Genomic DNA, 25,498 nt, shown 5'->3' on the forward strand with positions numbered 1-25,498 from the left:
TCACTATACCAGGGGTTCAGTTTCCGACATCACACAGGGATCTTTCGTAAAGCTTTCTGTATATTATGATCTCCATATCTTCTGTTCTTACAGCACCTACATTTATACACATTCTCTCTTTTTATACCAGTGCTCATCACAGCCCTGTGACAGATCAGTATCTTTCTAAAAATTTGAAATTTTTATACTACCTATTATATGTTAATTATAGAAAAATTAGAAAATACAGTTAGGCATAAAGAAGAAATTCAAAATTGCTCATAATATTATCATCTTCTGCCAACACTTTGTTGTAAATCATTGCAAATATTTTCCAATTAAAAAAATAATTCGATGGAAGTATAATTTATATACCATAACATTTACCTGTTTAGTGTACAATTTAATCGTTTTTAGCACATTTACTGAGTTGTGCAACCATCATCATAATCCAGTTTCAGAACATTTTCAGCACCCCAGTAGGATCCCTCATTCCCTTTTAGACTTAAACTCATCCCCATCCAGTGCCTACTTCAGCCCCAGGCAGTCGCTAATCTACTTTCTGTCTCAATAGATTTGACTTTTTGGACATTTCACATAAATGGAATCATGTAATATATGGTCTTTTGTGTCTGTTTCTTTCACTTACCGTAACATTTATGAGGTTGATGGGAATTCCCTGGCGGTCCAGTGGTTAGGACTCCGAGCTTTCACTGCAGGGGTCACGGGTTAGGTCCCTGATCGGGGAACTAAGATCCTGCAAGCCTTGCGGCTTACTAACAGTGTTCCATTGGGGGGATATACCGTATTTTGTCCATACATTTGCCAGTTGATGTTACTGTTTCAAAACCTTTTTGGTACAATACTAGACTACATCGTGTTGACAGAGTACGTGTTGTGCCTGGCTTTTTATTTTATTTTAGGGTGAATACAAATATTTTCAACATATACTACTATTATTTCTTTTCATTTTTGTTGTCAGGGCATGATTAATCTGTACGGAGCTCACACATTCTTCTTGTGCCTTGAAGACACCCGCAGCTCCTCTTTTGGGGTTTTTCTGATGAACAGTAACCCTATGGGTAGGAAGCATCTTTTTCTCTTGGCAGGAATATGTCTTGGGATGCTGCTTTTATAAAAACGATTTTCGTAGTGAGATCAATGTTTAACAGAAGGTGTATTGGACCTACAATACTCTGTAGAAATTGGAACCCCAAAGTAGGTTAAACTGTTTACGAATCCAGTTCATGCTGGAAGCTATTTTCATTGAAAACTGCTTCAGGGTTCTCTTTTGATGCAATGTTTCCCATAATATTTTGTAGGTAATAGGCTCCATTGATAGACACCTTCCAAAGATACCTGTAGATTTTAACATGTAAACCATGCTGTCTGTCTGTAGGCAACATGGCTGTATTTTGTAGGGTTTCTCATAGCCCACCCCTTCCCTACTGCAGAATTTCCTTCCTCCAGCTTCTGGACTAATGGTGCCGTAATAAGAGTTTATTTTTATTTTTTAATTGTAGTTAAGCTCATCTAATAAGGTTTTTATAACTTTTCCTTTAGGTTAAATCACTCACAAATCCCAGACATTTGTATTTTTATATAACCAGATTAAAACAGAATTTGTCCTTCTTTTTCTTAAAAAAAATCAATTCTTCATTAGTGTTTTACTCATTTAATATTTTGATAAACTTCAGCAATCAACCAAAAAAAGGAACATGTGTGATTTTCATCTCTTTAAAAATGAGACTGAGCCTGTTTTGGATAACTCAGGTATTCGTATTTCAGAGACGAGGACATTTCCAACTATGACGTTCTAACAAGTCTTAATCCTTTCAGAGGTCACCCTTCAGCCCGCTCCTGCTATCACTTACCGCACGATTGGGGGCATCCTTGACTTCTACGTATTCTTGGGAAATACTCCAGAACAAGTCGTTCAGGAACACCTGGAGGTATGAGCTTTCTGTTTAGATAATCATTATTTATTGCTGTTATTTCATGTACTCATTATAAATTAACAAGAGAAAAATAAAATTTATGAGTAAACTATAGATTCCAAATGCTGGGATTGTGAATCTTTCATTAGCTGTATGTTTATTTTGATGCACATTTGTTGAGTGCCTTCTGCACGCTGAAGAGGCACTGTGCAAGGCTTGAGAAATGCAAAAATAAGTTAGATGCCATCCATCCTGTGTTCAAGGAACTGATAGTCCATCTCTGTATGATCAGATATTCCAAAGATAAGATCTAAGGCCACGAATCAGCAAACTTTATTCAATTCATTCAACAAATAAAAATTTAGTGAAAAGAAACTATGTAAAAGGGACTGTGCTATTTATTTTTTGATTCAAACTGCAGGGCAGGAAGGAATTTTAGACACCATTTAGCCTAAATTTCCTACTTTACAGATGAAAACAATCAGGTACAGAGAGATGAAATGATTTGTTCAAGATGACACAATAAAACGTAGGAAATGTGATTCCAGTTACAAGTGAATTTATAATCACATAGGAGAAATATGACATAGCCTGAAATAATTATAATAGGAAATGCCTTATAATAAATGCTATTAATGAGATGCACATGCATTGTATGGGGATTTAGAGGCATGAGAGAGGACAGGGCAGTGACTCTTAGGGAACATGTAAGACGGGGCTCTATCTGGAATCTTCTCAGAATGTTGGCTTGAGCAACTTGTAGACTTGGATTTTAAACATAGTCCAGTATTTCTTCACCCATTCCACTCTTAATCCTATCAGCTCTGATTCGTTTATGCTTAGCACATACCACTGTCTGAAATTATGTTAGGCACTGATGGGAAAGCAGGAATCACGCTTGCATAAAGCATGCTTGCCCTTGCCACATCGGCAACGCTTAGGAAAGATTTACTGAGTGAATGAATGTTACCTCTTTCCCTCCCCCAATGCTTGATACTGTTATTCAAGCATTTTCTGTAAATCCCATTATTTTCTGATATTGCAGTTGTCAGGAATATGTTTAGGTAGTTATTAAAGAAAGATGTGAGTTGTAGAATTCTGCCAATTACCCTAGGAGATTACTCTTGGCTCCGACATTTTTAGATCTGAGTACTTCATAGAAAATGAAGTGGAGGCAGTGTTTCCTGTGTCAGACATGGTGCTACAGTGTGTGTTCTAAATACTTAGACACTTCTTTCTCTTTTCAGCTTGTTGGACGACCATTCTTGCCTCCCTGCTGGAATCTTGGGTTCCAGCTTAGTCGCAGGAATTATGCTGGCATTGACGGATTGAAAAAAGTTGTAAACCGAAATCGTGAAGCTGAGATCCCATATGTAAGTTGAAGCTTCTCTTATCATGTATAAGACACCATTTCTTATCTTTTATTTTTTGCATCTAATTTAATTTATTAGGAAAAAATACAGATAGATGGATAGGTGGATGGATAGATGGATAGACAGATAGATAGATAGATAGATAGATAGATAGATAGATAGATAGATAGATAGATAGATAGATAGATAGGCAGGCACACCTACTGTCAGAAATTTGCATGGTAAATTACCTATCTCATCATGGGAAGAGCACAATTTAAGGGCAGAAGAACATGGTTTTGAATTTTAGCTTTGCTCTTGCTGGCTTTCTGCAATATTGGGCTGATTAATTAATACCTCTGTGTCTTAGTTTCCTCCTTTATAAATGAGAATGTAAGACTCACTTTGGTGGGCTAATAGTGAAGAACGCCTTATACTATGCATGGAAAGCATATAGCATAGAGGATGAACTCTGTCAAAGTTAGCTGTTAATTTATAAGAGAAAGCAACACCTGGGATGCTATGATTACTAAGAGCTGCTGATTATAATAATGACTTACAGTAAGTGAGTTTCTCATAGTGACCTTGTATACTCCTCCGGATCTAGCCAACCCTGATTCTGAAAGCTCTATGGTTGTAAAGTATTTATGATGTTCAATGTCCCCTAACAAATAGATAATTTTAAGCATACAGTGTTTGATAAGGTTCTTCAGGAGTTGCATAACGTGGTTAAGGAAATTATCAAAGCAACTTATTTTGAGCTAGATCTTTGGAAGTGTGCTGCAGGCACAGATTTGTTTGGCATCTGAAGGAAGACTGTATGGGTGGAAATGACTTTGGCCTGATCTCAGAATTTTTCAGTCCCTTCTCAGAGTAGCAATGAGGGCAGGCAGGATGAATTGTTCCTGTGAGAAAACATGCCCACTGCGTTGTCCTGGTGTTAAGGGGAAACTGCTCATGTGTTTCATTTTACTTTGCCCATATCTGCTATTTGTAAAAACCCAATTCCAAGAGGAATCAGATCAAATCTTGTCATATCTTTGTTATTTTACAAAGTGCTTTCACATTTGTGGTTAACCCCCATTTATTGGTATTTTGTAGGTGAGGAAATGGAGACACTGCATGGTTAATAACTTTTCTAAGGTCACTGCAGCCAGCTAAGTGGCAGGACCAGGGTTCAAAAGCAGTTCTTTTGACTACATGTAGTGCTGGTTTCAATCTGTCCTCGTGCTTCTGATGGGAAGGGCTTTTTTGAGGTGTTGCTGATTCAGAAACAAATGAGCTTTCCTTCCACGGATCGAATCTTTCCCACCATGGGGCTGTGGAGGACACCTGGGTCCTAAATGCCGGCCCAGTATTACAACAGATGATGCTGCATTGGCAGCGCTCTAGAGCCACGTTTTCCTTCAGGCCTGTAGGCTAGAGCCTTCGAATGCATGCCTATATGAGGAACACTTACTTAGAAAACTTTCATATGTCTTTGGAGTATGTGGTAGATTGGAAAACAAGAGCATCTGGAATCCAAGAGCCTATTGCCAAAGCCCCAGCCCACCCCCATCCACCCATGCACGTGACCTTGGGAAATGTCACTTAACCCCTTCACACTTCAATCTTCTCATTAAGAATAACACCTGCTCCTCACAGGCTGGTATGCAAACACAAAACATATGCATGCATGAGAGTTTGGTTAATTAAAGCTCTATGCTTTTGTTATTTATCTTTATTAATTACGAGCAGTTTTATAGGGCAAGAAGACCATTTTTCTCCTCTTATGATCTATTCTAGCTTGATGTTTAGGTTCCAAGTTAGAACATGGTTATAATATTACTAATATACTCATCCACACACACATTTAAAGAGCACCTGTTTCGTGTCAAGCATCCAAGCTCTCAAGTTATAAGAATGAACAAGATCCAGTCCCTACCTCAAGTTCTTCCCAATACCTTATAACACGCCTCTATCAGGATGAAAAGGTAAACCTGCAACCTAAGAGTGCCAGCATCTTTCAAAAAGTGTTTCTTTACTCCTAGAGGGTAGCCAAGTCTGGGAAGTTCCAGGATCATTAAGAAATATGGCTTCAGTTTTCATGATCAAGGACCAGAACTATAATATTTTCTATCAGCATGGTCTTACTTTTCAGTTCTAACTGGCCAGCACTATCTTTCAGGATGTCCAGTCCTCTGACATAGACTACATGGATGGAAAGAAGGATTTCACTATTGATGGAGTGGCTTTCCATGGTCTCAGATTTTGCCAACGAGTTACATAAATATGGACTGAAATACGTAATTATTATGGTATGTTCAAACACTTATTCTGTTGCCTAGTTTTTCCTTTCAAAGTGGAAAAAGGTTACAAAACAGTATTTATTATTATATTCATTTATTAGAATCCTGGCATCTTAAATAACATTGACTACCAGCCTTATGTGAATGGAAGTAAAAGCAGAGTGTGGATCTTGGGGGACAAAGCCTTTGTCGTTGGACAGGTAATTTGTCAAGAAAATCAGAGTAAATTTCAATAATTTTAGGGAGTTTGTATTTTTGGTATGAAGATGGGTAGAAGGCAAGCTACAGTATCATTACTGTTTTCATGACTTTAGAGTTTTATTATTATTTTTAGGCCAGTAGATGTAATAGTGGAATGATTAAAATTCTGAAGGATTTATTTTTTTAATTGAAATATATTTGATACATAACGTTGTGTAAATTTAAAGTATACAACATGTTGATTTGATCCATTTATATATTGCGAAAGGATAGCTATCGTAGGGACAGTTAGCACCTCTATCATGTCACATGTTAACATTTCTTTTCTGTGGTGGGAAAAATTAAGATCTAGTCCCTAAAAAGCTAGACTCTGACCCTCTAATACTACAGATAATTGAGAAGAAATATATTATTAGAAGAAAATTCATTTATTCTTAAGGTCCTCCTGCCTCCCGATTTCTATCTCTTTTCCAAGACAATAAATTCAGCTATGATAGTATAGTAAGATCCTCTTAGGCTCATGTGAAACCTATTTCAGCTAATATATTTTTAATTTACAGGAGACTTTTGGATAGAGCTTAGTCTTTATTCCAAGGTTGCAGTTTCAAGCACTGGAGTAGGCTGCCTCGGGGCCTATTTTCAGGGCAGCTGAGCTTTTGAGAGTATTTTAAATCACGTAGGCAAACTTCTATATCAATTGTGGATGGGGTCAGCCCTAGATGATTGGATTATGTGGGATTTGCTAACACTGGTACTTAATCTAAAAGTTTATGTGACTGTAATTCTTGTTGCTCCTGAGCTGTTTACTTTGCTAAACTGTCTCTTCAGGGTTATCCATGCCCTCTTGCTTAACTGCTCACTTAATACCTATCATTGACTTTGTTGTTTACAACACTGGATTCTATTTACTTTCTTTTTCATTGATTCTAACTTTTCATGAAGCAATAGAGAAGTTTCCTTCCTTCTCCAAACCAATTCTTTGCTTTTACTGTATTGCCGGAAGTGAACTCTGTCTCAATTGAATTTCTAAAATAGCAGGTAGACTGATATTCATGTATAAGTACAAAATCAGAGGACGTGGTCACAGAAACTTTATTTTGGTTATCTAAAAGGTAGATTAGCCAGCCCTGTGAGTTGTTCCAGTAGTACTTATATTTGAGTGGTATATAATTAGGAATTTTCATATAATTCTAGTTACTTCCACTGGCCAATAAATAACACGAGTCATTTGAGCTAAGATGTTGGCAGAGATAGTTGTAGTGGAGGTATTTGGGGTTCATTTTAAAGGCATTCGGTTAGAATAAAGTTTGCTCACCCTGCTCTGAATAGAATGTTGCTGCAGGTGACTTTGCCACAAGCTCGTTCCCTGAAGTCTCAAATTACCTCTAATTATTATTTGGTGTCCCATCACCTAAAACAAAGGACCAGGAGTTCAATCCACTTAAAGGGGGAACTTTAAGCTCTCATCTTGAGGTTTAAGAGGTCTCTGCATATATATATATATATATATATATATATATATATATATATATATATATATATATATATATATATACACACACATATATATACACACACATATATATATAAATTATATATACATTATGTTACTTGAGTGTAAAGTTGTCTCTAAGTGACAACCTATAAGTTTTCTGGGAAAATGAGCAAGAAAATATACACAAAAGCTGGTATCCCATCAATTCAGAATTTACAATAATTTGGCTATAGCTATATCTTTGTCCTATTTGTGCAACATGTTAAAAGCTACACTTTGATAGGAATAGATAGGAAGAGAAGATAGGGTAGATCGTTTATATGCCAAAACCAACATATTATTTATAAACATAATTATTCAAAGTGGGTTTCAGATGACCTTTAATTGACAGCACATTAAACAAATTCAATCATTCTCTTCCAGAAGGTTGTGTAGTTAGATTTCCAGTATTTTAATGAGTTCTTCTCCCAATTGGCCTGACATAATGAAATTTTACATTTTTTTAAATAGGAAAAGACATTCTTATCTATTTAATCAGTTGTTTTTCCTTTCCTTTTTTCTTTCTTTGGTTCCTTGCATCTATTTTACTATTTAGTTTTTGGAAGAGAGTCACAAATTTTGATTCTTAAATGATAAGATGCATGGGGCTTCTAGTAGAAGAAATGGTAGCCAGCAGTAAATCCATAAGTAAACCGTCAAACAGACTAATTGCCACAGCCTTCTTTGTTCTCTAGGGGTATCCTGGATGGACAGTTTTTCCTGATTTCACTAATCCAGTTTGTACTGAGTGGTGGAGAGAGCAGTTCAGTGAATTTTATAAAGCTCTGGAATTTGATGGAGTGTGGATTGTAAATTGTTATTTCAGGATCAAACTTCTCGTAGAAATACATATTCCAAGTTGTGAGATGAACTTTGACCCTGATCTGTAATAAAATAGTTTGCTTGACATAGTGGTATTTAAAATCCTTTTACTTAATGCTGAATTTATATGCAACAAATTAGGCTCCTCAAAACTCTGAATTTTAATTCTGGATGTGCCACTAACTGGTTATTTCTTTTTGAGAAAGTCCTTTGTTTTCTCATGGCTTCAGCTTTTTCCTTTATTAACTACATTTTAACTTAAAAATATTGTTGTGTTAGAAGTTATAATTGTTATTATTTGTCACACTGACTCATCAAAATTTAAAGTTAATCATTAGAGAATAATTTAATGAGACTTATTTTTTAGGTAGGGATAGCTTGTGGGTATATTTCTTTCAAATTTAAAAAATTAACTCTGTTTTTCAGTAAAATTAGGCATCACCTATTTTTAATCTACTTTAGAGAAATAGATACAATCTCAAATATATCTTCTTCTTGCCCCACACTGAGCGGAATAAAAGAGAGAGGAAATTATAAAATAGAAATATTACCCTATCTTATGTTTTTTATAAGAATACTGAAGCAAATAACAGCAATAATAAAATCACAATATTTATAAGGTAAGAATTAGCCTTTGGAATGGTATTTCTTAATTAACTGATTGAAGTCAAAATATAAAAGGTAAAATGTGCCTGATACCATTTAGAGTTGGAAAGCACCTTAAATACAATCTAACCGAAAAGATGAAACGGAGGTCAAGGAAATTTGGGGCTTCTAGTTCGGTAAACGTTACTCAATAGCTAACTGTATATCAGTAACATTTTCCATTTTGTGTATTTTGTGTCTCTGTAGGAAATGGATGAAGTACCTAGCTTTTTCCAAAATTCTCATCATGAGTGTGAAATAAACCAACTTGAACTTTCCTCCTTTCATTCCTCGTAAGTTTTCACCTCTTCCCTAATGATGTAGGCATGAGGCATGTTTAAAACAACCTTGGTAGCACTCAGTGTGGCCAAGAGCAATTCTACTTCTCAGTTCGAGGGACTCCCCCTCCAAACACCCTGGCCACCCTGACCACTCCTCTGCTAGAGACCTTGCTCCACTGTTTGGTCTCTGATTACCTTTTTGCTGCCATAATCCAAGGGCAAGCACGTGGTGGAAGCCATACCTCCCATGGCTGTAGAGTTTTACATTCTTCCAACCTTTTCACCGTCTCCAAACCCCTCATACAAGTGGTTCAATGTTAAACTTTATAATCAGAGAATATCAGAATATATTAAGGTACAGACTAGCAGTAAATCTTTAATTTTGTTAACTTTTTTCTTTCTTTTTTTCTTTAGCTCATTAGCAACAGTTTAAAGCATGAGTGATTTCTTTTAAGTCCTCCTATTTTTTTTTTTTTTTTTTTTAATTTTTTTAATTTATTTATTTATGGCTGTGCTGGGTCTTCGCCTCTGTGCGAGGGCCCTCCCCAGCCGTGGCAAGCGGGGGCCACTCCTCACCGCGGCGCGCGGGCCTCTCACCATCGCGGCCTCTCCTGCTGCGGAGCACAGGCTCCAGACGCGCAGGCTCAGCAATTGTGGCTCACGGGCCCAGTTGCTCCGCGGCGTGTGGGATCCCCCCAGACCAGGGCTCGAACCCGTGTCCCCTGCACCGGCAGGCGGACTCTCAACCACTGAGCCACCAGGGAAGCCCCCAAGTCCTCCTATTTTTAAGGGCCATTTCTAATCAAAGTCAGTTTTCCAATCTCTGATTTTGAAAGAATGAGTGTGTGTGTGTGTGTGTGTGTGTGTGTGTGAGAGAGAGAGAGAGAGAGAGAGAGAGAGAGAGAAATAGTATAGAATAGATTATGCTGGAATCTGGAAACAAATGAACCCCAATATCTCAGTGGGTAAACACAATACAAGTTTACTTTACTCATATAATACTCCAGTGTGGGATATGTGGCTCTCATCCAAGCAGTGACTCAGGGATCTACTTACTTCCATAGCCTGTTTCCCCATCTTGGAGTTCTTTGTTTCCAGCTTTCCAGGTGAAAGAGAGGGTAGAGGGAGTCTTGTGGACACGCCAGGAAGTGAGGTGTATTTAATATGCTCACATCCCTTTGGCCAGAATCCAATACCATAGTCTCAGCTTAATTTCAAGCGGAAGTGTGAACTATACTCCCAGGAAGAGAACACAGGCTTGGTGAGCATCTGGCCAATTTCTGCCAGTTTATTCTGGTTTGTCCACTTCATGTGCATCCTGGGACCAAGGTGCAGCTCTTTCTTTAGCCCCTTTTGGTCACTGCAGGAGTGGAGAACTTTTTCAGGTGGAATCTTGACTTTAAACTATTTAACTTTTTGCAAAATCTTCTGTTTGCTTCCCCTGCTTATTCTTTTATCTTTCTCTGTCCACTCTATGTTCCCCCAATTTTTTTCCACTGTGGATCAGTTTATCATTTTTCTCTTTTAATCTCTTAATCTTCTTCTTAACCAAAACTGAGGGTTTTTTTCACAATAGAAAACTGCAATCCCATCACCTCCTGCCTACTTCTGTTGAGTACCCCATTCTCTACCTGCCAGCATTTTGTCTACCTACATATTAATAACCAGGAGGTTTGCCTCATAGCTGGTCTGCTTCTCACATTTTCAGGATTAGACAGTATACATTAGCGTGATAAAGATTTGGATAGATTAACTTTGACCCTGGGCAAATTTTAATGTCCTTTCTTATAATTGAAGTAGTTGTGAATCTCATTCCACCATCTGAACTGTGCCAGAAACAGAATTTTCTTTATGTTTTATGATTCAACTTAGTTTCTGACTCCAAACCCTGATTCTCTTGGGCTGGTGGGAAAAACTCACCCTCAGTGTTTGCTGGTTCCACCACTCCCTGGAGTTGTGCCTTATACTGAGGTCCTATGTGCAGGCAAGACTTCACGAAGGAAGGCCCCCAGTCATTGGTCTTCAAGGATAAGGGAAAAGAAGCGATTGCATAAATTAGGAGTTTAGGATTAGCAGATACAAACTGCTATGTATAAAATAGATAAACAACAAGGTCCTACTGTATAGCACAGGGAACTATATTCAATGTCTTGTAATAAACCATAATGGAAAGGAATATGAAAAAGAATATATGTATGTATAACTGAATCACTTTGCTCTACACCAGAAACTAACACAACCTTATAAATCAACTATACTTCAACAAAAAAATTAATAAAAAAAGAAAAAGAAAAAAAGGCAATTGCAGATCACAAGGCAGAAAATGTTGAGCATTTTAGACATGAGAAAGGGAAAATACAGTAATAGTAGTGATTTCTAGAGGCAGGATCTGAATTCTTATTCATGAAACCACTCAAATGTCTTATCTCATTTTAAGAAAACAAGTCTACTGGAGTGTGAATGCCTATAATATGAGTGCAAATGTTCCCTGCCCTCATATCTGTTCTCAATTTTTCTCGACTAAATGCATGTAGATAAATGCAGGTGCTTTGTTGATATTTAATCTCAGATTAACCATTCCTCTGAACAGGTTTCCTCACTTGCCCCCACTTAGCAGCATTCTTTGTGAGCGCACGGAAATGCAAATTAATTTGAAAGATCTATCTCAGGGTAGGCCCCAGATAGGAAGTAGCATTTAGGATATTTAAAATCTGGAAAGTATTTTTTCAGGTGAAGACTGGCGGGGAAGTTACGTAACCAGGAAGCACACGATTAGGTAGTCATTTTGTTAAAGTTGGTTGATAGGGATGTGCCTCTTGGATGGGTATTTCCCACAGGCGTTCTGGACGGCTTGCTTTTGGCGAGAACCCTCTGCATGGACACAGGGTTTCAAGGGGACTTTCACTATGATGTCCACAGCTTGTATGGCTACACCACGGCAAGAGCCACAGACTCGTAAGCACTTGGTTTTCCTCCTAATTCCAGATTTGGGGAGGTGGGTGGTGAAGGGTTTCTGTTGTCTTTCTTGTCTTTCTTAAGTGTATTTTTCAAATATTTTTTGTGCTTATAGGGATATAGAAACTCAGATCTTACAGGCTACTTAAGAGATTTTCTCATATAACCCCTTGGTTTCTGTGCAGGATTATTTTTGATTGGCTTGTGACTCAGGGACTTCATTGTTTCAAGGATACTCATAGGCAGTAACATACAAGGTATTTAGAGGCCCCAGGTGGACATCAGTCCTTGCTTGGGTCCTATTACTGAACGTACTAGGGTCATCACAGTAGGGTTGCCTGATTTAGCCAATAAAAATACAGGCCACCCCGTTAAATTTGCGCTAGACTTATTTATACTAAAAATGAGTTATTGTTTAGATGAAATTCAAGTTTACCTGAGTGGGCTGTATTTATCTGGCAATGCTACACCACACCCTCCCGGCTTCCCTCCCCCACTCCCTACACGCTGCCTGCTCCAGTCTCCCTTCAGTTCTCCCCTCTGCCCCAGAGCACATGCACACCACCACCACCAGCGGCACCACTCAATAGGAAAGTCTAACAAAGAGACAGATGTTCCCTTCAGTCCTTTTCGTACCTTGCCAGGTGGATTTTTTGCTGATGACATTGTAAATTGAGGAATAGCTCCCCGCAAACTCCCTCCACCAAGTTCCTTCCTTGGAAGGTGGTAAAGTACAATCATTATACCTAAGAGACCAAGAAATTCAGGGCTAAGCAGGCTCTAATTTTAGATTTGCAAAGCAGACAAGGAAACTAAAGTATCTGAAGAATTGTTGGGAATCTTCCAGTGGCTTAGGAAAGAGTGTCTTAGTCTTTCTCTGTTTCTTTCCTTTTGCTTTGGTGTTTCGAGAACTCCATGGTGGGGATCGGGCAGGGAGGTTTGATGTGCTTATTGGACATTTCTCAGCCCTTTTAGTACCTGACTTCCCTGAATCCTGAGCACTCTGTTGAAACTTGACTCCTTTGGTTCTCAAGCCATCACTCCCTCCTGGCACCCCTGCTCTCTTCCCAGCTGCCCATTCTCAACCTCTAGATCTGAATCTTTTTCATCTACTCTCTCACTATTGATAAGTCTTAGGGGTCAGGCTTCTTCTCCTGGTTTTTACTGTAATTTATTCTGATTTTTTATTTATTAAATCTATAATTCTACCTTAGAGCTCTCCCTGATTTTCGGACCCAGATATCCAAAACTACGTTCTGACCTTCTCTAAGTACTTCCGATACCATTCACCTTACTCTGTCACCTGTTTCTGCCCAGCTGCCACACTCTGGCTAATCATTTTTGAAGCTGTTAAATTCCCTATCTTGGCTGGTAGCAACACCATCCCCATCACCCAGACTCCCAAGGGAGAAACTTGGTGTCATCCTTGAGTTCTTTCTTTCTCTCACACCCTCACATGCAATCGGTCTTTGATCCTTTTGATTCTAAAACATTCCTATAACCATCGCCTTTCTTCCCCCCACCCCCAAACACTTCTTAGTTAAGGTCATCATCACCACTCACATAAAGCACTACACTACTCCCCTGACTACTCTCCCTTTCCTGACTTCAGCTTTATCTCCCACTAATCTACCCTCTATTCTTGCTACTCAAGGTGTGGTCCAAAGACCAGCAACATTAGCATCACCTGGAAATATATTAGAAATGCAGCATCTCGGGCCTCAGCCTAGACCTTGGAAATCAGAATCTGCATTTTAACAAGATCACCAGGTGTATTGAATGTATGTTAAAGTTTAAAAAACACTTGTCTATATTACTGCCAAAGTGATCTTTCTGAATCACGGTCTGTTCATTTCACTCCCGAACGTAAAATTATTTGTGGCTTGGTATTTTCTATACAATAAAATCCAATCACCTTAGCAAAACCTGTAAGATACTTTATAACCGAACCCCTTCTTCGACTCTTTCTTTCATCTTTGCCACTCCTCGTATTTTATGCTCTGGTAATATGTAACTGCTTATTGTTCCCAAATCAAATGCTCTTTCCTTCTTCCATGTCTTTGCACGTGCTGTGCTTTCTGCATGGGATGGCCTTCCCTGCCCTGTCCATTTTGCAAACCTACACTTATCTTTAAAGCCTCATGCAATCATTAAAAAATAAATTAATTAAAAATTAAAAAAAATAATAAAACCTCATCTCAGATATTAATGCTAGAAAAACACTGTCTCCTCTCTTCTTGTGCTGCCCTTCTTAATATTGCAATATGCTTAATATGCCAAAATCTTATAATTTTGAGGTATTCATTTTTTTTCTTGCTGGACTGTCAATTTCTTGAGGGCAAAGTTGCTCCTGTATCCGTAGTGTGTGAACTAAACACATGCTTGTTGAGTAAATGCCTGGCCTGAGAAAGAGAAGAAGGGCAGGCTGGGCCCCCAGGGGACCTAATTCTAGAGGCAGAGGCTGTGCCAATTTTGATTTCCAGCACCGTTTTTGCCCTCATGACTTTGTATTAATGCTGGATGATCCAGATGAGAGAGAATCCTTGTCTAGTAAATGCAAAGGTTTTTATTTCAATGAAAGAAAAGCTTCAAGAAGAAGGACACATGCTTCTGATTTTCTGTCTTGTCTTTTCTGGCTTCTTTCTCTCTCACTCTACCTTTCCTGGGAATTAAAGTAAATGAATAAGACTCAGTTTCCTCATTTTTTCAAATGAGAGACTTGAATTAATGTTTTCTATGGTCCCTTCCTGTTCTGATCTATCTGGACCCTTAGATGCGTCTGTCTAAGAATGGAAGGTAAGAGGGAGAGTGGATAAATGGCCAGGGCAGAAAGGAAAAGTAAGGAAGGGCAGGAAGAGGGAAAGAGAGTTTAAATTGCTTTATTGCTAGTGTCTCCATGTAGCAAAGTGCTATAACATCACGATGGGACTGATTAATACATTCTACTAGCTATGGTTAATAGTTAAAAGGTAACTATGACTGAGAAAGTAGTAGGTACCCTTCTTACTTCCCTGGGTCAGGCAGAATGGCCTAAATTCCCAGAGAACAGTGGAAATAACCATAACTTGGCCTTTGGGCGGGAGGCAAAGTTCGCTAAAAAACAGGTAAGTCTTTCATTCAGTGGGATCTGGGCATCAGGAGAACTAAAGTCTTAGATCTGATGAATATTTGACTCCACCTTAGCTGGAAGTCCAGTTTGGGGACAGAAGTTACTGATCTACCCAAAGGATGAAATTCACCTCCGCCTAGGCTGAAAGCAGAAGGCCAGATCCTCTCAGAAATCAGAACCTGACCATAAATAGGTCAAACCTGAGGGATGGAAAAGAAAAATTTAAGGATCTCTGAATAAGGTTTTATCTCTGAGCTGGAAAAAACAGTTATCTCATCTGTGTTACCATAATGGCCCGCCTCTAAGTAAACTGTAACCGCAGATAACTTCACCCCTGTTTCAGTTTCACACTATAAGCTAAATGTGTTTCTTTCATGACTGATGATTGCAGAATGCAGTAAACCCTCTAGCCAGCAGTAATAAAGGCAAAGTATCTGCCAGTCTATACCAAAGGAGAGGTGAGGATGAGAGCTGAAGAGTAGGTCCTCTCCTCCAATCCCCCATTTTTTGGTCATTAAATTGTCAGAATGGAACACTTCTCTTTCATAAACCAGGCTTCCAATTCAGAATTTTCTCCCTTTTGTCATTATAAGTCACTCTGCATTTATAGACTCTCCATAAAATCCTTAGGAATATGAAGCAGGGAAGCATTGGTGGTTGGGCTAGTGTCTGTGAGGAATTACCTGGTGCCTGGTGGTACCCTTTTCTCAGACCATGTATTGAAAGGAAGGATAGAAGAGCTTGCTTGCAGAGAGCTAGCTGTAATTGTGGCTCAAGTGTTACTATCTTGTAGTTGTATTATTGTTCAATTTTGGAATCTAAAGGAAGATGTGAACTGTTTAGTGTGGAAGGAGAAGGGTGGCAGAGGCCTTTTAGTAAAGTATCAATGTAAAAGAGTGTGCAGAATAAGAAAAGAACGTAGCCTACATCTAACTATTATGTTATCCCACCCCATCCCCGCATCCTGAAGCAATTATCTTTCTGAATTCTGTTTTTAGTTCCTTTGCTTTCTTTTCAGTAGAGTTTTATTTCATATGTAATATTTTATATGTAATACAATGAAAATATTCTATATTTTAGTTGTTTTTAACATGATAAAGGGTGTCGTATGTCATCCTTGACATTTCACTTGTCATTTCATTTGACATTTCATTTGTCATTCTCATTTCAATTAATATTATTGATGTTTTTGCATAGATTACAATTTTCTAATATTGGGGATTGCTAATAATAAGCTCTGAAGCTTCAGAGGAACCCAGGTGCCTGGAGCCCAGCTGGTGTACAAACTCTCTTCTTGGGCAAGCAGCGGGTACAGATTCCTGAGCTGGTGTTGTGCTGAACAGGATTATTGATGAGCAGCAATGCATGGAACCAAGGGACACTGGGAAAACTCTGTCTAGAGGGAGAAGGTCGGGCCGAGAACCCAAAACATGGTTCCAGGGTATTTTTGACCCAAAGAGCAGAGCACAACCAGATCCAACAAGATAGAGAAAAGATAATCAAGAGGACAGGGGTCTAGAGAAATTCCTTGGGGGGAAGGACTGTAGAGGTTTGTACTGTCATGTGAGATCTGAAACTTTATCCAGAAGCGGGAAAGAAGCTCTTAAAAATGCTAAACTTGTTTGCTTAGCTGATTCATGATACTTTGGTGTTCCTTCTGAGTTTGGTTGGAAAGCCCATTACTGCCCTGGGTATAGGTGAGTCCTAGACATTCACAGCTCCCTTGACTGTATTCCTTTTCAGGGCCATGGAGAATATCTTCCCCAAGAAAAGAAAATTCATCTTATCCCGTTCTACTTTTGCTGGATCTGGCAAATATGCTGCTCATTGGCTGGGGGACAGTGCGGCCCGACGGGATGATCTCTGATGGTCCATCCCCGGTATCCTGGAGTTCATCCTATTCGGCATCCCCATGGTGAGTTTCATTCTCAACCAAGGAGCTTTCACCCTTTGTCCTTTGACATTGTTTTCATTACCAGTCTTTGAGGGTGTCTGAAAACCAAGGAGCATATATTTCACTGTGATATGTATTGGAAAAACTAATTTTTATGTGTCGTGTGAGCTGCCTCCTGAAGGTCGGATGGTAAAACTATATCATTGGATTGTCATTCATGGACTCTCTGAAGTTAGGAAGGAGACACCATGAGTAAAATGTGTTACTATCACAGAAAAATCTCATCAGCAGAACATCTGTAAATACCAAAGTTTGAAAGTGGACGCTGAATATTGAGGAAGAGCCCTTAATACAACAATCAGTCTTCCTCTTGTCAGTAGATTCCTGATGCATACTTGCTTCCTTCTCCCATTTGGCTGAAGGCTTTCCCTGAAAGCCTGGGACTTCCTTAAACATGGAAGGATGGGAATAAGAGATGCTCTTTTTCCTTATCATATAGGTACACAGTCAATGCTCTCTCCTCTCTCACTGACCACTGTGCTTGTGTGTGTGCTAATTCTCCAGGTAGGTGCCAACATCTGTGGTTATACAGAAAATGTCACAGAGGAACTCTGCAGAAGGTGGATGCAGCTTGGAGCATTTTATCCACTCTCGAGGAATCACAATGGGCCTGGGTTCAGGGTAAGGTCCCAAGAGAAGTGATGGAAACTTCTTGGATTGTATGATCTACTTGTACTCAAAGAGGGATTGAAGAAAATCCTACAGGGTGGCCCTAAGTACAGGAGCAGAATAGATAAATCTTGGGTGATAGGCTTCAAAAGCAGGGTATCGGGATGAGGGTATATGGGGAATGGAATGTATATAACTGAATGGTTCCATTGTTGAAAACTCACCAACAAAGGTTGTTGTTAAAGTGTCTATGGTACTGCTATCGCTTCTGTTATCACCTTACATAAGATGAGAAAATGGAGTCCACTGGTGTTTTACTTCGGTTAATACAAGGGAAGCACCTCCAAGATAAGGGAGAGCAGGGAGGAAGGATTTAGGGAGGGACAGGCCAGTGACCTGAACGTTTTTTTCACCTTGTTACACATTCTCTTTCTATGAATGGTTTGGGAAATCACCCCCACTGCTTCTCATGACTCATCATGCTTTTATCCTATATAAAGCCATAGTTTTGATGGGCAAGTATATAGCTGTAGTTTCACAGTCCTTCTTTTTTTTTAAAAGTATATTAAATTTAATTAGATGTCGCTAGACTGTTTTCCAGAAAGACTGTAAAATTGACATTTCACCTAGTAGTGTGAGTCTCCTTTCCCCCTAAATTCTTTTTTTTCCATTGGAGTATAGTTGATTTACAATATTGTGTTAGTTTCTGCTGTACAGTAAAATGAATCAGTTATACATATATCCACTCTTTTTAGATTATTTTCCCATATAGGTCATTAGAGAGTATTGAGTAGAGTTCCCTGTGCTATATAGTAGGTCCTTATTAGTTATCTATTTTATATATAGTAGTGTGTATATGTCAATCCCACCTCCCAATTTATCCCTTCCCCCCTTTCCCCCCGCCCTGGTAATCATAAGATTGTTGTCTACATCTGTGACTCTATTTCTGTTTTGTAAATAAGTTCATTGGTACCATTTTTTTAGATTCCACATATAAGTGATATCATATGATATATGTCTTTCTCTGTCTGACTTACTTCACTCTGTGTGACAATCTCTAGGTCCATCCATGTTGCTGCAAATGGCATTATTTCATTCTATTTTATGGCTGAGTAATATTCCATTGTATATATGTACCACATCTTCTTTACCTGTTCCTCTGTCGATGGACATTTAGTCGAAGGCCCTCTTAAGGAGATGTTTATGGTAATACCAGGAGTGAGTAAGGTTTCTTTTACATCTTTCCAATTACAATGAAAATGAACATAATGAATGCCCATCATTAATGGGAAATTTCTGTTTCTGGGGCCTAAGAAAATTAGATCTCCCATCTAAAGCGTTCTTTCTTTGCTCTTTGACAAAATCTGCTAAAAACTGCCCTCATGAATTTTTTTGCACATGGTATATTGAAGAACAAATAGAGGTCACTGTCTTTGGAATAGAGAAAATAAAACATATTTTGATGGTGAAAACATTACAGACAAAACTAGGCATAAATTTTAAAATTGCAAATTTCTAAAAGTGTAAGGAAAGGGAGAGATGGATTGCAGATCATGGTGGTAGGCAATGCGGCTTAAGGCAATGGGTTTCAAATTCTTTTTCCGTAGTATTACAACTTTATTGTGTTATATGCCAAATGAAGTATTATCAGAAACCTTAATAAATAACATAAATTGGAGGAGCTCTAGAGGGAGCAGGGCCCACTATAGCCCCTTTATCTCCGTGGCAACTTCTGTGGGCTTCTTTTTCACCCTGAGGCTGTCATAGACTGGCAGATGTGTCAAATTTAAACTCTGCCACTTGCTTGCAGTTTTACATTGGGAAAGTCATGTAATCTTTGATACTATTTTTTTCATCTGTAAAATGAAAGAGCAGAACCAAGATCCTTTCAGTTCTGGAAATGCTTTGACATCCTCCAAATTGGAAAATATGACTACTGTCATCTGAGAAAGCTTCTTATCATAAGGGAACTTTAAAAATTTGATGGAAATATTTAGTAATTGCTTACATTTCCTTCTAGGACCAGGATCCTGCTGACTTTAGTGAAAACAACTATATGCTGTTGAATTCCTCCAGACACTGTCTGAACATCCGCTACACCCTGCTACCCTATCTCTACACCCTTTTCTACCGAGCTCATACCCTGGGGGGAGACCGTAGCAAGGCCCCTCGTCCATGAGTAAGCTTCCTGACCTGCAAAGAATCCCTTTCAGACCATAATTTCACTTACCTTGTTAGTAGCAACAAGGTTAGTTAGGACCCTGTTGCCATACAATGTGCTGCTGTCCTGTATTGGGACTTCACCTGCCTTCTCTGTTTTCCAGGTTCTACCAGGACCCAGCTACCTTGGAGGTGCACGAGCAGTTCCTCTGGGGGCCTGGACTCCTCATCACGCCTGTTTTATACAAAGTGTGTTTATAATCTAAACAATGGGGTGAACGCTCACACTTGTTCTCCTGGTTCTATAGCTGAATAAGCTGGGTACTGAGTATCTGTGGCTGCGTTTAAATATGAGTATAAATGAGAGAGAGAGAGAGAGAGATCGTGAAAGTTTGGAAATTTGAAAAATAGTAATTCTTGATCTCACTGTTTGCCAAGCAAAACAATCCCCATTTTGCAAAATTACCTTAAAGCTTGTTTCCTTAAGCACGTGGCCATGGTATTGATGGGGACTTTGAATGCCTCTGAGTTTGGGCTGGCCATCTGTCTGTGCTTCCCTTTGACCAGAGGGGATATGCTCCTAAAGTTGGGGTGGAGAAAGAGAAGAGGTGGGGAGAGGAGAGTGGCGGGAGAGAGAGGTGCTGGGCAAGGGGAGGGTGCTACTCTGGAGTCCCGGTATAAAGGACCACACCTACCCTTCCTAAGTGTGACTTGGGGCAGGGGTGAGTGGGGAAGAGTAGGGCGGGGTCAGGATTATGCGGATCCATTTATAAACATGAGAGATGGCCCAGGGACTCACGTCACAGGCCCTTGGAGCTGACGGTTCAGCCCCAACGTCTCATGGCAGGTCCTGCTAACTAGCAAGCGGTCCCCCTGCAAGGCTCTCCTGGGGGCCTAGCTGCTTCATTCTCCTCCCATCTGTCAGATTACACAGGTAACTCAGGGAGTGAACTTCCTCTGCTTCTCTCAGGAGCCTCCAAGCAAAACAAACTTCATTTCTAGGAACAGGTCTGCTTTGGGTAATCTGCCCAATTTTTCTGAGTATCTGTGTTTTACTTGTAGGATGGGATGATCCCAACTATCTCTCAGGATCGATGAGATGAGCACATGCCACCACGTGGGAAGGTGTTGTGTAAATTGTAAAGGGGTGTGCCAGTGTTGCTCATTATTGTTGTTTCCCTAGGGTGTGGACCACACAAAAGCACATATACCGGCCGCCATCTGGTACGACTGTGACACGGTGAGTGAGGCAGCCCTGCTTGGCTCAGAGACCTGCCTCTAGCAGAGAGCAATTCTAAGGCAGCAGTCCTGGGAGCTCGGGGTAGGATAATAGTACTAGGTTTTAAATTTAGTTGCTTGTGGGTACTTCCCTTTAAAATGAAGCAACTGAACTTGATAATTTCCAAGGTCACTCCTAGCCCAAGCAACATATTATCTGATCTTTTTTCCTTTTGTTGGTTAAGGAGTAGCCATAGAATGGAGGAAACAATTTGTGGAGATGCTACTGCCAGGTGATAGGATAGGACTTCACCTGTGAGGGGGCTACATCTTTCCCACCCAGCAACCAAACACAACCGCAGAGACCAGGTGAGCTCCTCACCCTTCTGAGGGGTGACTGCTCCGGTGCTCTAAGGGGCAGGGTGTTATGGGAGAGGCAAATAGGGACTAAAATTGGATAAACTAAGGGAAAACATCTCCAGTCAGTAATCTTCACTTCCTTTCAAGGTCGGCCCCAAATTGGCATCTTAGTCTTCATTAAGCAAGGGATAAATGTAGCCTTGGTTCCTTTACATTCCCATTGTCTTTCACTTTTAGATTGCATCAGATTAGAAAAAGAGTCAAAATAATCACTTGTGAGGATTCCCCTGGGGTCAGAAATTGTTCTCAAGTAGATTCCTTTAGGAATGAGAGAATGCAAGTTAAACAGGAGATAAGCATTAATTACCATATGAAAGTCAACATAGGTTCAAGGTCAAGAGCCAGAAAGTTTTAGAGTTATTAAGAGGGTCAAATGAAATATAGAAATGATTTAATGTATATAGGACACATAGAAGAGTGTTTTCCACTTGGTAAGCACCCAGTAAGTGCTAGTTGTTAGTATTATCACAAACCCAGTTTTCAGCAGGGACTACCGCCTTCTACTGGTCTTCTCACGCTCATTCACTACTAACCTCTGCGGTCACCCACACCCTGCTTCTGTGTTTTCAGACAGAGTCAGTATCTACTCAGTATCTGGGATTGACTCTAATACTGTCTGTCCCTGTGGCATGAAGGGAACTGGTTTAACATCGTTCTTTCTATCCCTTCTTCATTCTCTGAAACTGAGAATTGCTCTTTTACAGTTGGAAGAATACCATGGGACTCATCATTGCCTTGGACTATAAGAGAGAAGCAAAAGGAGAGCTGTACTGGGTTGATGGTGTCTCTAAAGGTAGACTTCCTTACGGTACCATCACTGTGCTTCTCAGTGAAAATTAGTCTTTGCAGGCTGCCCAGTATGGCACTAACCCTATTATCACCGATGCTCGTTTCTGTAGCTTAGAATCAATTTATTCTTAAAGTCCCGTTAGCCAAGCACATGCATTAAAATAGACCTCAAATGAGCAACTTCTATGCTATTGACTCTACCAAAGCAAGACATTATTGGATTTAGTTTATTCTTTTCTCTGGGTGTCATTATTAATGCCAAATAACACGTTTATTATAAATTTATTTATTTATTTAATTTTTGGCTGCGTTGGGTCTCTGTTGCTGCACGCAGGCCCTCCCCAGTTGCGGCGAGCGGGGGCCACTCTTCGTTGTGGTGCGCGGGCCTCCCACCACGGTGGCCTCTCTTATTGTGGAGCACGGGCTCCAGGCTCTTGGGCTTCAGCGGTTGAATAACACATTTTATTAATAGATTTGTAAAGTACTGCCTTGGTGGCTATTGAAGGGCAAGTATCTAATTTGTTTAGTGTGTTTTTCCACTGTGAGATTTCCATATAAATACCTCACATAAGCCTCTGGTCTCATTATATAAAAATCCTGCCCTATATAGAATTAGCATTTATTCATATTTATTGGCTATTTATTATTGTGCTGTGTGCAGGGCATATAAAGATGAATAAGACATAAACATTGCCCTGAGCAAGTCCTGGTCCAGCAAGATAGAGGGCATGTGGATGATTACAAATGCAAGTCAAAGTATTTTAAATGCCGACAAAATGGTACTACAAGTGCCATGGGGTTTAGAGGAGGGAGCAGTTGCTGGGGGTTGAAGTGGTCCAGGGAACCTCTGTGGAGATTGGCAAAAACAGGTAGAACTTGGGTGAGCAGAACTAGGTGGCAGAGACATTCCCAGGGAAGAGAAGAACACGCCCAGCTGCTCTGCTTCCTGTAGCAACCAACCCTCTTCCATCTTTCTCTTTTAGATGCTGTAACTAAAAAGAATTATATTCTGTATGATTTTTCTGTCACCTCTGTAAGTACTGCTTCTGAGGAACCCACAGTGCATGTTCTTTTCTGTGACTGCTTTTTGAGTTTTGGGTTTGCCGTAGATGCTTGGTCTTGTGGACTAAGGGCAGTGCCTCGTTGCCATGGTCCCAGAAAGGATTAACGTTAAAACGAGTTTTTAAATCTGTGTTAGATACATAAGCCTATAGAAAGTCAGTATGAGTTTGGTGAAGAACTTGTTTTTTTCTGGAAAAATAAATTATTGCCTTTGAGTTTTATATGCTGAGTCTGGGCTTCCAAGATATGTCCTTATTTGAGGGGTTGCGAGTGTGTAGGACGTGTGGGTCAGGGGTGATGAGGTGTGCAGTACCTTTCTGAGGTTCTTCCATCATGGCCTTCCTTTCCAGAGTCACCCAGTTTCTCTGCATCAAAACCAGCATTTGATGTTGTCACATTAAAAAAAAAAAATTAGCCATTCTGATAAAGGTGTAGCAATATCTCATGTGGTTTCAATTTGTATTTCTCTGGTGTTTAATGATGTTGACCATCTTTTCATGTACCTTTTCATTTGCCAGCTGTATATTCTTTTAAGTAAAATGTCTATCCAGTTCTTTTGCCCATTTTCTAATTGGATTGTTTGGCTTATATTTGAGAGTTTTGAAAGTTCTCTATATATTTTAGAAACCAGTCCCTTCTTGGATATATGGCTTGTGAATATTTTTTTCAGTCTGTAGGCTGCTCTTTTCATCCAGTTAACACAGTCTTTCACAGAGCAAAAGTTTTTAATTTTGATGGGTCTAGTTTATCATTTTTTCCATTTATGGATCATTCTTTTTGGTGTCTAGTATAAGAACTCTTTATAGGTCTTCAATATTTTCTCCTATTTTTTTCCTAAAATTTTTATAGTCTTACTTTTACATTTAAGTTTATTATCTATTTTGAGTTAATGTTTTTAATTAAAAAACTTTTTTTTTTTTTTTTTTTTTGGCTGCGTGGCTTGCGGGATCTTAGTTCCCCGACCTCGGATTGAACCCGGGCCATGACAATGAAAGTGCCAAGTCCTAACCACTGGACAGCCAGGAAACTCCCAGTTTTGAGTTAATTTTTATATAGGATTTGAGGTTTAGGTTGAATTTCATGTTTTGCCTATGGATGTCCAGTGGCTGCAGCACCATCTGTTGAAAAGTCTGTCCTTTCTCCATTGCATTGCTTTTGCAAAAAATCAGTTGGGCATATATTTGTGGGAGGCCTAATCTTTTTAAACATCAAAGCGTCCCTTTTTTTCTTCAGTCTTCAGTTCTACCTTCTTTGTCATAGCTCAACTTTGTCACTTTTGAACTGTGGTTCCCTGAATAAGTTATCTAACTTATCTGGGCTTCAGTTTCCTCATCTGAAGAGTGGGGATCATTACAGCCTCAACCTCATAGTTTGCTGTGAGAATTGAATGAGATAACACATGTAAAATGCTTAGCACAGTACCTGGCACACAGTTAAGCATTCATAAATTTTAGCTATCATCATTATTGTAAAAAGAAAAAAAAATTATTTGGGCACTGTTTTGTGTGTATGTGTATGTCTATACCTTTGTGTGCCCATGGGTCTCTGTGTGTATTTGTGTCTTTTTGTTTGCTTTGTGAGTACCCATCTTGTCTGCTTGAAAATTCCATGATGTCAGGAACATATTTTGAGTAATAGAACCAATAAATAACCAGTAAACCAAAGCAAGCACATAATATTACTAAAAGAGTACAAAAAGACTGTTAAGAGTCGCGCTTGAAAAATTCCCTGGGGACCATCTCCTGGCACCATTTAGAACCTCAGAGGTAAAGGATCTCTTAGGATCTCAGGAAGAAAGATACAGAGTGGTATTTGGGCACAATTAGAATGTGATATACCTGGTCTCTAAACTGACTTTTTTTCCCCCAGACCGTGTACAGGCAAAGATTATAAATAATAATTATATGGACCCTGACAACCTCACATTTACAGGTATCATAATCTTGGGAATGGACAAGGAACCTACTAATTTTACTGTCTTCCTTAATAATGCTGCCACCTCCATTTCAAATGTTGTCTACACTCATTCAACAAAGGTGGGATATTGTTCCGTCCTGTGTTGCCCTTGCCGGCAGCGGTGGCCTGAGCTTCTGACAGCCAGCTTGCCCTTGCTCTGTTGACTTTGGGCGGTCACGGAGACAACTGGCTTGCTCCAGCAAAAAGCTCCAGCACTGCGATGTAAG

General features: G+C 39.5%; 1 protein-coding gene across 1 annotated transcript in view; it reads left to right on the forward strand.

Moving 5' to 3' along the window:
• The window catches only part of MGAM2 (maltase-glucoamylase 2 (putative)), a 75,993-nt gene that overhangs the window by 12,066 nt on the left and 38,429 nt on the right, over positions 1–25,498 (forward strand). The window contains 20 exon segments of the mRNA XM_068549828.1: positions 962–1,061; positions 1,819–1,931; positions 3,164–3,289; positions 5,436–5,512; positions 5,514–5,565; positions 5,658–5,756; positions 7,987–8,100; positions 8,966–9,022; positions 9,024–9,051; positions 11,877–11,994; positions 16,847–17,018; positions 17,562–17,678; positions 19,687–19,812; positions 19,814–19,845; positions 19,991–20,075; positions 21,010–21,070; positions 21,293–21,413; positions 22,169–22,257; positions 23,237–23,290; positions 25,185–25,351. Coding sequence (XP_068405929.1) covers positions 962–1,061; positions 1,819–1,931; positions 3,164–3,289; positions 5,436–5,512; positions 5,514–5,565; positions 5,658–5,756; positions 7,987–8,100; positions 8,966–9,022; positions 9,024–9,051; positions 11,877–11,994; positions 16,847–17,018; positions 17,562–17,678; positions 19,687–19,812; positions 19,814–19,845; positions 19,991–20,075; positions 21,010–21,070; positions 21,293–21,413; positions 22,169–22,257; positions 23,237–23,290; positions 25,185–25,351 — 1,908 coding nt within the window.

This window comes from Eschrichtius robustus, chromosome 8, assembly GCF_028021215.1.
Source record: "Eschrichtius robustus isolate mEscRob2 chromosome 8, mEscRob2.pri, whole genome shotgun sequence".
Taxonomy (NCBI): Eukaryota; Metazoa; Chordata; class Mammalia; order Artiodactyla; family Eschrichtiidae; genus Eschrichtius; species Eschrichtius robustus.